Source organism: Nyctereutes procyonoides, unplaced genomic scaffold (assembly GCF_905146905.1).
Source record: "Nyctereutes procyonoides isolate TBG_1078 unplaced genomic scaffold, NYPRO_anot_genome, whole genome shotgun sequence".
Lineage (NCBI taxonomy): Eukaryota > Metazoa > Chordata > Mammalia > Carnivora > Canidae > Nyctereutes > Nyctereutes procyonoides.
The window spans coordinates 147,961-165,016 of NW_026575124.1; the positions used below are offsets into that span (position 1 = coordinate 147,961).

Consider the following 17,056-nt stretch of genomic DNA (forward strand, 5'->3'; position numbering starts at 1 on the left):
GGGAAGGAAGAAAGCTAAGGTGATAGTAGGGCTCACTTCAATTGTTTCCCTTCTCTCCGAAATTATAGTTTTGTGCTGCATGTTTTCCAATAGCTGAAAACAGGTATTTCGTATGATTTGTCCAGTATGTAATTGTTTGCATGAGGATAGCTAGTCTGGTACCAATTACTCCTTTTTTGTAAGATTTTATTTATTTACTCATGAGAGACACACAGAGAGGCAGAGTCATAGGCAGAGGGAGAAGCAGGCTCCTTCTTTTTTTATTTATAAATTTATTTTTTATTGGTGTTCAATTTGCCAACATACAGAATAACACCCAGTGCTCATCCTGTCAAGTGCCCCCCTCAGTGCCCGTCAGGCTCCTTGCAGGGAGCCTGATGTGGGACTCCATCCTGGAACCCCGGGATCATGCCCTGAGTCAAAGGCAGATGGCCAACCACTGAGCTACCCAGGCGTCCCCAACTAGTCCTTCATAAGTGGAAGCTGAAGACCCTTTGCCTCCTTTTTAACTTTCTAAGCCCTTTGCTCCCCTTTAAATTCTATTTCACATTCCCTGCATTCCATTAACTTCCCTTACTCCTTCCTCTGCAAGTTCAAAAAAATCCGTAGCTCTTCTGTGGCAGGTATCACATCCCTATTGCACCACAGTTCCCTGCAGGAAGAAAGAACCTCTTCTTGACCATCCAAAAATGTATAACATGTTGTGGGGTTCAAAATATATATTTGTTGAATAAATGAGATACACCAAAATATATTTTCTTCTTATCAGTGGAAATATTTCGATAAATGACCCTCCTGGTTAGTGAAATGTTGGAATATTTTTGGTCTAGGGTCCCTTGCAACTCAAAGCTGCAGTCAAGAAATGGCTAGGCAGGGATCCCTGGGTGGCGCAGTGGTTTAGCGCCTGCCTTTGGCCCAGGGTGTGATCCTGGAGACCCGGGATCGAGTCCCACGTCGGGCTCCTGGTGCATGGAGCCTGCTTCTCCCTCTGCCTGTGTTGTGTCTCTGCCTCTCTCTCACTGTGTGCCTATCATAAATAAATTTTAAAAAAATTTAAAAAAAAAGAAATGGCTAGGCAAAATTGTGCTACATCTATATAATGAATATTACCTTTTTTTTTTTTTAAGAGAGAAAGAGTGCGAGTAGGGGGTGGGGACAGAAGGACAGGGAGAGAGAATCCTAGGCAGGCTCCATGCCCAATGCAGAGCCCAGTGTGGGACTCAATCCTACTAAACCCCGAGATTATGACCTGAAATCAAGAGTTGGGCACAACCAACTGAGCCAACCAGGTGCCCCTATATGAATATTTTAAATGGAGGGATATATTCAATACCTACAATAAAATGTTAGGTGAAATACTAGGATTAAAGTTATATATATAATAATGACAACTATGTAAAAATGTATATAAAAACCAGAAGGAGATATATTTTTAAATAATAGAGTTATTTTCATGTGTGTGTGCTCATGTTTTTAATGCCATGATCCAAAATTAGTCTTGACAGAACATGAGAGACTCCTAACTCTGGGAAACGAACAAGGGATAGTGGAAGGGGAGGTGGACAGGGGGATGGGGTGACTGGGTGACGGGCACTGAGGGAGGCACTTGACAGGATGAGCACTGGGTGTTATACTATATGTTGGCAAATCAAACTCCCAATTAAAAAATATACAAAAAAAATCAGTCTTGAAAGATAATTGGCCTGGCTACCTTCTTACCTTCAGGAAGTGATGCAGGATGATCAGTTATTCAAAAGCCAAACTTTGTTAAATATCCTTCAACATCTTATGGAATTAACTAACAGCCTTATTGAGAATACTAGTTCATGTAGTTATCTGCAAGCACATCTCACAGCAAGTTTATCCTGCAGGGTTCACCAGGAAGTTTCACTGCTCCCAATGAGGTATTTTAAGAATGCTTTATTGAAACTTTGTTCTAATGACTGAGGCCATTGTTTGATAATATTTGCTTTACGTTTTTTCCAGGATGAAATCTGGGCAATCAACAGGAACCAAGTTAGGATGCATTATACGTATGTCTGTACATCTCTGTGTCTGTTCCACAATACTTCTAATCAGGAGATAGCAAGCATCTGAAGATAGTTTTTATGGACTAGCTTAATCATATTTCCAGGCCAACTCATCACAGTTTTCTTCTTTTTCTTAATATCTTCTATTTACCCTCTCTTCAGTTATCCAAAGGCACAGCTATAAAATGTCAGCATTGAATTCTGGTTCTGCCACTTACTAACTATATGATCCTGAACAACGTATAAGACCTCTCTGAAATTAATTAATTAATTAATTAATTAATTAAATTTTAAAAAGACCTCTCTGTACTGTAGTTGCCTGATATATATAAACTGTAGATAATGATAATAATTACCTCCCGTATGTTAAGCAAAATAAGTCAATCAGAGAAAGACAATTATTATATGATCTCACTCATATGCGGAATTTAAGAAACAAAACACAGTCAACAAAACTCAAAGACAACCTACAGAATGGGAGAAGATATTTGCAAATAACATATCAGATAAAGGGCTAGTTTCCAAAATCTATAAAGAACTTATTAAACTTAACACCAAAGAAACAAACAATCCAATCATGAAATGGGCAAAAGACATGAAGAGAAATCTCACAGAGGAAGACATAGACATGGCCAACATGCACATGAGAAAATGCTCTGCATCACTTGCCATCAGGGAAATACAAATCAAAACCACAATGAGATACCACCTCACACCAGTGAGAATGGGGAAAATTAATAAGGCAGGAAACAACAAATGTTGGAGAGGATGTGGAGAAAAGGGAACCCTCTTACACTGTTGGTGGGAATGTGAACTGGTGCAGCCACTCTGGAAAACTGTGTGGAGGTTCCTCAAAGAATTAAAAATAGACCTGCCCTACGACCCAGCAATTGCACTGTTAGGGATTTACCCCGAAGATTCAGATGCAATGAAACGCCGGGGCACCTGCACCCCGATGTTTCTAGCAGCCAGGTCCACAATAGCCAAACTGTGGAAGGAGCCTCGGTGCCCATCGAAAGATGAATGGATAAAGAAGATGTGGTTTATGTATACAATGGAATATTACTCAGCCATTAGAAACGACAAATACCCACCATTTGCTTCAACGTGGATGGAACTGGAGGGTATTATGCTGAGTGAAGTAAGTCAATCGGAGAAGGACAAACAGTGTATGTTCTCACTCATTTGGGGAATATGAATAATAGTGAAGGGGAATATAAGGGAAGGGAGAAGAAATGTGTGGGAGATATCAGAAAGGGACACAGAACATAAAGACTTCTAACTCTGGGAAATGAACTAGGGGTGGTGGAAGGGGAGGAGGGCGGGGGGTGGGGGTGAATGGGTGACGGGCACTGAGGGGGACACTTGACAGGATGAGCACTGGGTGTTATTCTGTATGTTGGTAAATTGAACACCAATAAAAATTAATTTATAATGAAAAAAAAAAACAAAAAAAAAAACAAAACAAAAAAAAAGAAACAAAACAGTATCATAGGGGAAGAGAGGGAAAAATAAAACAAGATGAAATCAGAGAGGGAGACAAACCATAAGAGATTCTTAATCATAGGAAACAAACTGAGGGTTGCTAGAGGGGAGGCGGGGAGGGGGTGGGTAACTGGGTGATGGGCATTAAGGAGGTCATATGATGCAAGGAGCCCTGGGTGTTATATAAGACTGATGAATCACTGAACTCTACCTCTGTAACCAATAATACATTATATGTTAATTAATTGAATTTAAATAAAACTTTAAAATGTGTTATGCACAAAAAATAAAAATAATTACTTCCATGATTCTTATGAGGCTTTAGTGAGATAAGTTTGTAAAACTATGATCAGAGTACCTAGCACAGACTATTCAACAAATAGTCTCTTTTGGTGGTTATTTTGCTATCTGGTTTACCACATCCTCCCCTCTATATCCTCTCCACTCAAAACTGATGCTTATATCAGTGAGTTGGAATAAAAGATACAAGAATCTTGTCCTAGGGGCACCTGGCTGGCTTGGTTGGTGGAACATGTGACTCTTAATCTCTGGGTCATGAGTTCAAGCTCCGTGTTGGGTATAGAGATTACTTAAATGAATCAATAAACAAAAGAAAAATCTTGCCCTAGGAAGATGAATTTTTTTCTCAGGCAGGATTTCTGCATTCCAGGGGCTGGCCATCATCAAGGCATGGGTCATTGAAAGTAGTAAATAGATAACTCTATTAACCAATTTTTGTTTTGTTCATTGCTGTATACCTAGAATTTAGAACAGTGCCTGACCGGTCATAAGTACTCAGTAATTATTTCTTGAATTAATTAATGTTGTGATACATTTTTTTTTAATTTTTTTTTTATTTATTTACGATAGTCATACAGAGAGAAAGGCAGAGACACAGGCAGAGGGAGAAGCAGGCTCCATGCACTGGGAGCCCGACGTGGGATTCGATCCCGGGTCTCCAGGATCACGCCCTGAGCCAAAGGCAGGCGCCAAACCGCTGCGCCACCCAGGGATCCCTGTTGTGATACATTTTTATACAAAATCTTAATCTTTTTTTTTTTTTTTACAAAATCTTAATCTAATACTTAGAAAACAGCGAATAGATCCTTTATTTCCACCTTAAACTCACAGGTAACGCTTCAGAAAAAGAGCTGAAATTATTATTCTTTTTTTGGAATATAAAAAATAGTGAAAGGGTATAAAGGGGAAAGGAGAAAAAATGAGTGGGAAATATCAGAAAGGGAGACAGAACATGAGAGACTCCTAACTCTGGGAAACGAACTAGGGATGGTGGAAAGGGAAGTGAGCAGGGGGTAGGGGTGACTGGGTGATGGGCACTGAGGGGGGCACTTGACGAGATGAGCACTGGGTGTTATGCTATATGTTGGCAAATTGAACTCCAATAAAATAATAAGTAAATAAATAAATAAAGCTGAAATTAAAATAAATTTTAAGTACACATTGGATATTTTTATTACAATTTTCATAAATTCTAAATCCATAAACACAAAGAGCCTTTCTAAAAAGAAAGGCTCTTATTCTTCTCCTTCTCACCTGACAACCCAAGGCTCCTTACACAACCCAAGACCTGGGCAGACATATTTTATTCTCAACTACTTTCTCAAAGAGAATATGCTAATTAATTTATTTCAGGTCACCTTTTCCTCATCCAAGTTTTTCCACTCTGCCTTTCACCTGTCAAGTAAAATACTTGTCCAGTTTCTTCCAGGAAGGGCCATCCTAGACTGTTACTGGAAAAACCCAGCCCCTGCCATGACCCTGTGCTGTCCTCTTCCTAGCTTCATGTGGAAGGTACTATATTTCTGCAACAGGTTTCCTTCTTCACATTTGTCATTTGGCTGCATTTAGTTTCTGCCACTACTATTCCACTATCTCAGTGGTGCCTGACCTGGTTTTATATTAATCTCTGATGTTATATATCTACAGAATTGTATAGCAGTTTCTTCCTGCCTCCTCCCTGCTAAGAGATTAAAGCAGGACCCCAGGTCCTAATTCATGCCACAACAGAAAGACTACTAATCTAGCCGTTAGATAGATAATCCATCCCAATGCTGCAAGAACAAATCACAGCATATTCACATTTCACCTTAAGGTTCATTCTGAGCATCAGATATTCACTAAATAAGCTGATAAGCTTTGTGAATTATAAAATATTGAGAAATTTTGTTCTTAATTGTGACTATTCTGAGGCCTTTCCAAGTCTTTCCCTATCTTGTAAGAAAGAGGTCATTAGATTTGAGTCAAACACCTGGATGTGGTCCCTGGTGGACCAGAACATTCCCCTAGAACCAAAACACAGATGCAGCCATTCCAGTTGGCTCCAAGTTACATATTCTCCCCAAGGAGGCTCTTCTTCAACTCCCACAAGGGAAGGAGGCTGCCCTGCTCTAGAAAAGGCAGTAGTGTCCATAGCAGCACATACAGGATAAGGACCACAGTCTTCTGTGAGCACCCTGAAGTAGAGAGAAGCCAATAACATGGAGCCTCCATAAAAGAAAAGCAGAAAGTCCACAGAGCGGTCAGCTGGCAGAAGAATTTAATCTGGAGGTAAGACAACTAGGAGAAAATGAGTTGACTCAAAGCCCAAAGCAGATCAGACTCCCTTTCCACTGAATCTAAGGTTCATCCGGCTCAACACTACTCTCTGCCAACAGAGAGAACCACCTCTGACCCAATCCAAACAAATTTGGAAGAGAGCTTGCCATATTTTTTAAATGTCTTGTGTTTGTTCCAGTAGGTTTCAAAGAATGGGACCCATTATTTGCTAACTTCTGGAGCCTCTAGGAAGAAAGTTCATTTCCTCCACCTCTGACCCTGTCCAATGATCTTTATTTTAATGCCCAAAAATCATGCTATAAATAACACGATTATTAGCCCCATAAGAATCACCTCTTTGAAATCACCACAGGTAGGAGAGTATGGGCTTTCCACCACACCACCCCTTTGTCCTTGTTCTGCCCTCTGAGCATCTATGGGCTAACTATAGTCCCTCTTCATAAGAATCCTTCTGGGTGGGTAGAGGAAAGGTAGGGGGAGAGAGGAAGGAATTGGATGAAGATGGTCAAAAGGTACAAACTTCCAGCTATGAAATAAATAAGCCCTGGGGATGGAGGCAGAAGGAATCCTTCCAATACTTGAAAATAGCTATCATAGTCACCCATTATTTTGTCATTTCCAGAGTAAACATCTCCACATTCTTCATATGTTCCTCATGCTTCACAGTTCCGAAGTCCTAATTCATAATAATCAACAAAAATCGCAAATAATTTTCACATAAATGGCTATTTTTCAGCTGATTGTTAAAGCCTACAAGCAGATTTTACACGTGCCCCTGTTAAATTTCATCTTGTTTTTAGCCTAGCATTCCAAAACACAAGATTATTTTGGATTATATATTTATCACCTATAATATGGGCTTCCCCTCTTTGTTTCGTATCATCTGTAGCTTGATGAGCCATGCGTATTTACTTTTTATCGAAGTCACTGCCAAAATAGGTGAAGAAGACAAGAAGATAAAGCCTTCTCCTCTTCACTACACAGGTTTCTCCAGATTTTCGGAGTCATTAATGAATAATTTTGGTGTAGGGTAGCCAAACTAAAAATGTTATCTTTAAGCTCACAGTCACCATCTTTTCTATGAAGCTTTACCAAAATTAATTATGTCCTTTTTCTACTCCTTTCTCCTGATCTACTAAATTATTAATACTATCAATAAAAAACATTATGTAAGGTTTGACATTATAACTATTATTATATAGCTCCTGGTGATGTTTCCTTATGAGACTTGCATGTTTTCTAAAAAGAATATATTCAAGAATTTTACCAGAGGCCAAAGTCAAATTCACTGGTTAACAAGAGCAACAGTAACTTTTTTATCATAAGCATTGACTCAGAGACTTGAGAAGACTTAGGAAGTTTTGGATCAGTTAACTGGTTGGTTGGTTTGTTGGTTGGTTGGTTGGTTGGTTGGTTGGTTGGTTGGTTAGTTTTACTAGCTTCTTCCCTTGTTCCATCTTTCTGCTACACCCAGGGTCTATTTCATTCTCAATTCAAGTCCCTCCCTGGCTCTTTAAGAAGCCACTAAAAGGAGCACGTGGGTGGCTCAGTCAGTTAAGCATCTGACTCTTGATTTCAGCTCAGGTTATGATCTCAGGGTCGTTAAGACTGAACCCTACGTCAGGCTCTGCACTGCGCAAGGAGCCTGCTGAAGATTCTCTCTCTCTCTCTCTCTCTCTCTCTCTCTCTCTCTCTCTCTCCCTGTCCCTCCACTGTCCTTCCCCCTACTCTCTCTTTCCAAAAAAAAAGCCACTAGTATATAAAAAGATAAAATATATATCAAATACATATGAAAGTATTCTGTTCCCACTCTGTCAGTATCCTCCATGTGACCACATGTGTGTCTGCATGATGGAAGCCCAAAACCAGAGGGAAAGGTAGGACCCTGGAAGGAACACAAAAATCCTGTGTTCTTGCTGCCATTTACTAATGTGGAATGTCACCTTTCTTAACTTCAAAAATGAGAAAACTTTCTATCATGTTGGACTTTCTGGTTTCTACCCCCTAGTACAAACATACACACACACCTACTTGACTTCCATCTCCAGCCTTAATCATGGTTCCATCTCAAACTAAGTGACGATATTCCAATATTCCCTCAGTTAGGGGAGGACTCAGAGATGCCTCCTCTATGTTAGCAATCATTTAAATGCCTGTTTCCTTAGCCCAAGCATTAACTGTCAGATGCTGCAATTTTTCTGTGGCAATTTACCATTGGAAAATTACTATAACTAGTTTACTTATTTTATTTATTTATTCATTCATTCATTCCACAAGTACTTATCAAGGTCTTCCTGTGTGTTTGGCATTAGCATAATAGTGTAAAAACTAAGAGAAGGAATCCTGTCACAGGATAGAAATGTCTAAATAATTCACATCAGGTGAGATAAAATGACCATGTGACTTGTATAGAGAATATAGGGCAGGAGAACCAAGAAAAAGAAAGTATCCTCATCTTCCAATAAACTGATTAGAGACTGAGCACAGTCTAAGAACTGCCTTACCGGGGATCCCTGGGTGGCGCAGCGGTTTGGCGCCTGCCTTTGGCCCAGGGCGCGATCCTGGAGACCCGGGATCGAATCCCACGTCGGGCTCCCGGTGCATGGAGCCTGCTTCTCCCTCTGCCTATGTCTCTGCCTCTCTCTCTCTCTCTCTCTCTCTCTCTCTCTCTCTCTCTCTCTGTGTGACTATCATAAATAAAAATTAAAAAAAAAAGAACTGCCTTACCAGTGGTCACCAGGTCACTTGTCCGAGGAAAAGGAATGAATACCCAGGAAAGTGGGATCTGAATTAATTCAGATCTTCCTATATTGCACCTCTTATAGAATAAATGATATAGATTGCTCATCAAAATTTCCATCTCATTGTCTTAGAAGAGGAAAATAGTACGAGACGATTAGCTGCTCCAGGAATGTGCATGACCTCTGAGTAGGACCACCTGCCAACTAAGTGATGGAGTCCTCCCACCCCACCCCTCCAGAGGACCCCACCAGGTGTGGTTCTGCTGTTGATACTCAGCCAAGATTGTCAGTAAATACCTCACTGACGATTGGAAGAGTCCTATACTGCTCTCTGATACTAATATTTCTATCACTCAGGAAGGATTTAGGAAAGAATTGTAGGGTAGTAGACTATTGCAGGAGCTTTGGACTCAAGCAAATGTGGGTTCACATCTTGACTACATCATAATTGCCTTGAATAATTGACTTAATCTTACTGGGTCTGTTTCTCCTCTATATACAGGAGACAATAAGGCCTATCTCAAATGCTTGTTGTGATGAATAAATGAATAAGCCAAGCATAGGGTGTGGTCCTTATAGGATCTTGGTTAAAGTTACCTTCCTCTCTTCTCCTCCGCCCAGATCTAGATGAGGAAGCAATCCAGTGGTGACAGTGAAAACCAGACCACCTGGCTGATCCTGGTTGGCTTTGGGGATCTGCAACACCTAGGCTTCCTCCCCTTCACCTTCTTTTTGGCCATTTATGTGGTAACAGTTGGGGGCAACGCCCTCATCGTGCTGGCTGTGGCCTCCAGTCGGACACTCCACATACCCATGTATTTCTTCCTCTGCCACTTCTCCTTGCTGGAGATTGGTTATACCTCCAATATCATGCCTCAGCTGCTGTGGAGCTTTCTGGAAGGGAGGGAAGCCATCTCACTGGTCAGCTGTCTGGTCCAGTTCTACGTGTTTGCCTCCCTGGCTGCAGTTGAGTGCCTCCTGCTATCTGCTATGTCCTATGACCGTTACTTGGCCATCTGCCACCCTCTTCGCTACCCTGCCCTGATGAGCACCTGGTTGTGTGGCTGCCTTGCTGCTGGAGCCTGGGTCAGTGGCTTTTCTTTCTCTGCCTTCACTCTGGCCCTGGCAGCCCCTCTTCCCCTCTGCCCTGGCAGCAGGGAGATCGACCACTACTTCTGTGACTTTGCTCCAGTTGTAGGGCTGTTCTGTGGGGATGTGGGGGTCATGTGGGGAGCTGGGGTGAGCATCTCAGGCTTTCTGACATTGGCCCCCTTCCTGTTGATTGTGGCATCCTATGCCTTCATCTTGAGGACTGTGCTGCAAATACCTTCAGGCCATGGTAGGCAGAAAGCCTTCTCCACCTGTTCCTCCCACCTCAGCGTGGTCGGGGTGTTTTATGGCACCCTCATTGTGGTCTATGTAGCCCCAACAGACCACATGGCCCCCTTGCTCCGAAAGGCCTTCTCTGTCCTCTATACTGTATTCACTCCTATGGTCAACCCCATCATCTACAGCCTCAAGAACCAAGAGGTAAAGGGGGCCCTTCATAGACTCTGGGGACAGCTTATCCTAAGACATACTCCTCTGTGGGGGGTAGGGCAGCTATTGACTTCTTCCTGGATTCCAGCTTAGCCCCTTCCTCAAAGGGGCTAGAGGACTAGAGACTACTGTGATGAAAAGATAAATACTGTGGGATTGAAAACAGATGTCTGACAAAATGAGGTAACTTAATTTTTCCATTTGGAATGGGGTAGCGATCAAAATCTTATGCCTGGGGGATCCCTGGGTGGCTCAGGGGTTGGGCGCCTGCCTTCTGTTCAGGGCGTGATCCTGGAGACCCTGGATCGAGTCCCGCATCGGGCTCCCTGCATAGAGCCTGCTTATCCCTCCATCTCTCTCTGCCTCTCTCTCTCTCTGTGTGTGTCTCTCATGAATAAATAAATAAATAATAAAATCTTTTTAAAAAAATTTTATGCCTGCTACAGAGTCTAAATATTATAGACATTCCACAAATAATAGTTGAAAAAAGGAACAAATGAATGAATGAATGAATGGAAATGGAAAAGAATGCCAGATGGAGCAGAGCACAACTCAAGTGGGGAACATTTGCAGATTTTTATTAAAGATTTTATTTATTCATTCATGAGAGACACAGAGAGAGAGAGAGAGGCAGAGACACAGGCAGAAGGAGAAGCAGGCTCCATGCAGGGAGCCCAACATGGGACTAGATCCCGGGACTCCAGGATCACGCCCTGGGCTGAAGGCAGATGCTTAACTGCTGAGCCACCCAGGCATCCCCATTTGCAGATTATTAATCTAAAATGACAAGATTAAGGTTGGCAGATAGAGAAAAGAGAGGTAAGGAAATGGTAATAAGGACCAGAATTAAATAAGATCTTATGACATGCTTCAAATGAAATCTCAGAAACAAAAGATAGACTTGGACATAAAAATCTGTAGAGTAGTTATTTAGGTAGTGGTGGCATGAGAGCCACTTCCCCTATATCAAACAGGGCCCCTACTTGAGAGAAAAAGGGTCAGCCATTCATGCTGGTAGCCCAGGAGACCAAGTGGGCCACTGCCCTGGGAGTTCCCATTAGTCCTCCTGATGTCAGACAAGTAAGAAGTAGGGAAAAGGGAGGAGAGTAAATGAGAAAATAAGGAAATAAATTAAACCCAAAGAGAGAATTCTGAAATTTTGCCTCTAACAGGAAATCTTTAAAACCCCCCGCCTTTTTCTTTTAGATTTTATTTATTTGTTTGAGAGAGAGAGAGAGGAGGAGGAGGATGGGCAGAGGTGGAGGGAGAGAATCCCAAGCAGACATCCTGTTGAGTATTGGAGCCCCACCAGGAGCTTGATCTCATGACCCTGAGACCATGACTTGAGCCGAAACCAAGAGTCAGATGCCCAACGAACTGAGCCACTCAGGCACCCCTAAAGCCTTTTAAAAATGACACAAGGAGGGGCATCTGGATGGCTCAGTGGTTGAGGGTCTGCCTTTGGCTCAGATCATGATCCCAGGGTCCTGGGATTGAATCTCTCATCAGGCTCCCCATAGAGAGCCTGCTTCTTCCTCTGCCTATGTCTCTGTCTCTCTCTCTCTCTCTCTCTCTCTCTCTCTGTATCTCTCATGAATAAATAAAACCAAAATCTTTAAAAATAAATAAATAAAATTCTTTTTTAAAAAGACACAAAAACATTTCTATTTTTTTATTTGAAATCTATCTACATGTTTCCCAAGATATGGTATATAGATTAGCTATACCAGAATGATCTAGAGTAGCTGTTTACAAATGATTTCTAGGCTCTTCACCAGACCTACAAAATCAGAATCTCTAGAAATGGGGCCCAGGGATCAACACGTAACAAATGCTACAGTTACTTCTCAGTGTAGGGAGAGGGCATGGCCACTAGGGGTGACAAGGATAATAGGAAAACTGACCAAAATGGGTGGGGGGGTATACAGTGCCTCATGGATGTAAAGATATAACCCTGAATGATGGGAATCAGACAGATAGGCAGAAATACAGAAAGGGCCAGAGAGAGGATCTGGAGGAAAGTAGAAAACCTGGGATAGGGCAGCCCAGGTAACTCAGCAGTTTTGTGCCACCTTCAGCCCAGGGCGTGATCCTGGAGACCTGGGATTGGGTCCCGCATCGGGCTCCCTGCATGAAGCCTGCTTCTCCCTCTGCTTGTGTCTCTGCCTCTCTCTCTCTCTCTCTCTCTCTCTCTCTCTGTGTGTGTGTGTCTCTCATGAATAAATAAATAAAATCTTAAAAAAAATAATAATTGTAGAAAACCTGGGATAGCTGACCCTGTCTAGGTGGGGTGGGAATACAGAGCAAGAAAAAACAAATAGAAAATTTCCCTGTCTGGAAGCCCCTCAGGGGCTCAGCCAGTTTAGCATCCAACTCATGGTTTCAGCTCAAATCATGATCTCAGGGTGGTGAGATCGAAACACACCCCACTCCCCACTCCCCACCCCACCCTCGTGGGGACTCCAAGCTCAGTGAGAAGTCTGCTGCTTGGGATTCTCTCTCCCTCTCCCTCTGCCCCTCCCCCTGCCCACTCTCTTGCTCGAATAAATAAATAAATCTTTAAAAAAAAATTTCCCCTGTCTGGAAAGTTGCTCGGGAAGTGGACAGAACCTTGGCTGTATATGAGTATTAGCAATGTCTCTGTGATGGTTACTCTTTGCATTAAAGTCAAAAGTGAAATCCTGTGTTGTAACAGTGTCCTGGAGGGAAGGCCAGGACCGAATGAACAGGATGCACATCAGGGCCCCCAAACGCAGACCTCAGCAGCGTCCTCCCCCCCAGGCTTGCCTCACAGCACACCCAGCAGGGTTTGCCTACTGTCTGTGTGAGAAGCACTGGGAACAGTCTACAGACAGGTCAGGGACAATTGTCACGCTCGCGCAGGAAGGTACAGGTCCCAAGGCCTGCACAAAGCAGGTGGCTGCCTTTATAATACTATTTTCAGGGTTTTGAGAAAGCTCCAAGGCCCTCTCCTCACCCCTCTCACCACCACTACCTGACAGCCCGCCATAAGCAGTCCTATGCCTACTCCTGAAGCCAGAAGTCCTTATCTAAAGTGTCACCATTGTATTGGACACCCGGGCGGCTCAGCCATTGAGGTCTGCCTTTGGCCCAGGGTGTGATCCTGGGGTCCTGCATTGGGCTCCCCGCAGGAAGCCTGCTTCTCCCTCTGCTTGTGTCTCTAGCCTCTCTGACTCTTAGGAATAAATAAATAAAAATCTTTTTAAAAATTAAAAAATTAAAAAATAAAGTGTCACCATTTAAAATAATAATAATAAATAAATAAAAAGTGTGTGTTTTAATCAGTAGTCAAATGCCCCAGTCATTTGGGTGGTGGGGAGAGCCCAGGCCCAACCTGCGCATCTGCGTCCTACCGCCCAGGGCCTAGCCCAAGGGAATTACTTAACCCCCTGGAGTCTCAGATTCCTGCTGTGTGACATGAAAGGAAGAATAACAAGACATACATACATACTTCACAGGAGCCTTGTAGAAATTAAATGAAATACATATTCTCTGTCTCTGTGCCTGATTGGCCCATGGCACGTCTGAACACACATTAGGGACCTCCCTCACCCTCCCTTCCTCTCAGTAAGTCAGGAGGCCACCACCCCTCCAGTCCCTCCTCCATGGCAGGGGCCAGCCCTTCCCCCAGTGGAACCTGGTCACATACAAACGGGAGCCACAGCTGCTCCTTCTCGTCCCCTGGCGTTAAAGGACTGAGATGACACTGGGAGGATGCCGGGTCACAGGACAACCGGACCTAAACAGAGGAGAGACCCCAGGGGAGAGAGTCTGAGAAGAAAAATAGAGAAGGGAGGGGATGGAGAGGCAGGGGGACAGGGAACAGGGAAATGACAAGACAGGGGAAGGACAGAGATCATGGAAGGGAAAGTAAAAGCCGCAGGCAGGAGAGGTAAGAAAGGAAAGAAAGGGGCGCCTGGGTGGCTCTGGCATTAAGCGTCTGCCTTGGGCTCAGGTCAAGATCATGAGTCAGGATCCCCGGTCAGCAGGGAGTCTGCTTGTCCCTCCCCCAAGGTTGTGCTCTCCTGGGCTCTCTCTCTCTCTCTCTCTCTCTCTCTCTGTCTCTCAAATGAATAAATAAAATCTGTAAAAAAAAAAAAAAAAAAAAAAAGAAATAAGTAGGAGAAGCAAAGGAGAAAGGAAGAGTTCCAGAAACTTCTCCCAGATTCCTCCCCTGGGAAACACATGGTTACGTTCCTAATGAAAAGGAAGCAGATTGGGTTTTTTAAAATGTTTCAGCTAGGGGCACCTGGGTGGCTCAGTTGGTTGAGCGTCCACCTCTGGATTTCAGCTCAGGCCATGATCTCAGGGTTGTGAGATCCAGCGGGAAGGATGGGGTGGGGGTGCCTCTGTGCTCAGTGGGGAGTCTGCTGGAGATTTTTCTCCCTCTCCCTCCCCCTCTGCTCCTCCCTCTGCTCATACTTTCTCTCTCTCTCAAATAAAATCTTTTTAAAAAATGTTTCAGTTATTAATGGGACTTCAGTTCAATATGGCATGGTAAGTCCATGCTTTGAGATACCCTACCTACAGCAAGCACACAGCAGTAATTGAAAAAATGTGAAAGGGGGATCCCTGGGTGGCTCAGTGGTTTGGAGCCTGCCTTCAGCCCAAGGCGTGATCCTGGAGATCGAGTCCCACATGGGGCTCCCTGCATGGAACCTGCTTCTCCCTCTGCCTGTGTCTCTGCCTCTCTCTCTGTCTCTCATAAATAAATAAAATCTTAAAAAAAAAATGTGAAAGGCATATAATAGCTCAAAAACAAAATAAATATCCCCATGGGTCACAAATGTAAGGAAACTAATAACAAAAGCTGTGAGTAGGGCTGAAGCCAAAGCCCTGCCAGATTCCAGGTTTAAGCAAGAAGAGGCAGCTCTGAGTTCAGCTCCTGCGGGTTAAAGGAGGCTCCAAGTTCTCCACCTGCAGCAGGAACTAGAGCCAAAGTCATTCTAGAAAGGAGGAGCTGGGACCTGGGTCTCTTTTCATTAAAGAGAAATGAGAAAAACCTGCTGCCTGCTACTGTCTGAGGCCAAAGCTTATCCAGAGCACATCTAAGGAGGCCAGAGAGCACAGAGCTTCATAACCAGCCATGGAGAGTGCATACGTGTGGTCTCCCACTCAAGATGAGTCAGAGGTCCAACATTATAGAATACTTGGAAAACATCTAACTGTACAAAAGATAGCCAAAAAATCAACAATTGGGAGATAAATTTATGCTAGAGAATACTAAAACATTAAGAGTCTGAGAGAAAGACCAACACCATGATTTCACTTATATGTGGAGTCTAAAAAAAACAAAACAAGTAAGGGAACAAAAAGAGTAGAAACAGACCCATAAATACAGAAAACAAACTGATGGTGACCGGAGAGGAGTAGGTTGATGGGCAAAGTGGATGAAGGGGAGGGGAAGACACAGGTTTCCAGTTCGGAATGAATATGTCATGGGGATAAAAATCACAGCATAGGGAATATAGTCAATGGTGTGGGGTTTTTGTTGTTGCTTTTGTTCTTGTGTTTTCTCCAAGTTTTTATTTAAATTCCAGTTAGTTAACATACAGTGCAATATTGATTACAGGAGTAGAATTTAGTGATTCGTCACTTACATACAACAACTGGTGCTCATCACCAGAGCTCTCCTTAATCCCCATCATCCCTTGAACCCAACACCCACCCACCCCCCACTCATCTCCCCTCCAGCAACCCTCCGTTTATTTTCTACAGTTTAGTCTGTTTTCTGGAGACACCTGAGTGGCTCAGTCAGGTAAGCGTCTGCCTTCAGCTCAGATCATGATCCCAGGGTTCAGGATCAAGGCCTACCTGCAGCTCCCTGGGCTCCCTGCTCCAAGGGAGCCTGCTACTCCCTCTCCTGCCCCACCTCCTGCTTGTGCTTGCTCGCTCTCTCTCTCTCTCTCTTTCTCTCTCTGAAATAAAGAAAATCTTTTAAAAAAAAAAAGAGTTCTTTTTCTAGTTTGCCTCTCTTTTTGTTCCCCCTATGTCCATCTGCTTTGTTTCTTAAATTCCACATATGAGTGAATGCAGGTATTCTAACAGTGTTGCATGGTGACAGATGGTAGCTATATTTGTGGTGAGCATGGCTTAATGTATGAACTTGTGGAATCACTAGTTGTACATCTGAAACTAATGTAATAGTGTGTGTCAGCTATACTTCAGGTTTTAAATAATACATTAAAAGTCTGGAAAGGAAAAAAAATAAAAGTCTGGAAATGCCTTAAAATAAAGTATTTGGATCCTTAAAAAGATAGTATATGAATAATTTACATATAGTACTAGAGAGAAAATCATGAAACATCTAGACAGAATTAAAACAAGTACAGATATGGGCACCTGGGTGGTTCAATCAGTCAAGTAACTGCCTTTCATTCAGGTTATGATCTCGGGGTCCTCAGATGGAGCCCCACATCAGGCTCCTTGCTCAGTGGAAAGTCTGTTTACCCCTCTGCTCCTCCCCTAGCGCCTGCCACTTTTGCTCATATTCTCTCTCTCTCTTTCGCAAATAAATAAAATATTTTTTAAAAAGAAGCACAGAGGGATCCCTGGGTGGCTCAGCAGTTGAGCACCTGCCTTCAGCCCAGGGTGTGATCCTGGAGACCCGGGGTCGAGTCCCACGTCAGGCTCCCTGCGTGGAGAATGCTTCTCCCTCTGCCT

General features: G+C 43.2%; 1 protein-coding gene across 1 annotated transcript; it reads left to right on the plus strand.

Moving 5' to 3' along the window:
* Positions 1-9,460: 9,460 nt before the first annotated feature.
* Positions 9,461-10,465, plus strand: LOC129517244 (olfactory receptor 11A1-like). Its single transcript, XM_055336916.1, has one exon. The coding sequence runs from the start codon at positions 9,461-9,463 to the stop codon at positions 10,463-10,465; it is 1,005 nt and encodes a 334-aa protein (XP_055192891.1).
* Positions 10,466-17,056: the final 6,591 nt, after the last annotated feature.

Coding starts and splice junctions, on each gene's coding strand:
- LOC129517244 (XM_055336916.1), top strand. CDS start 9,461: ATGAGGAAGCAATCCAGTGGTGACAGTGAAAACCAGACCACCTGGCTG.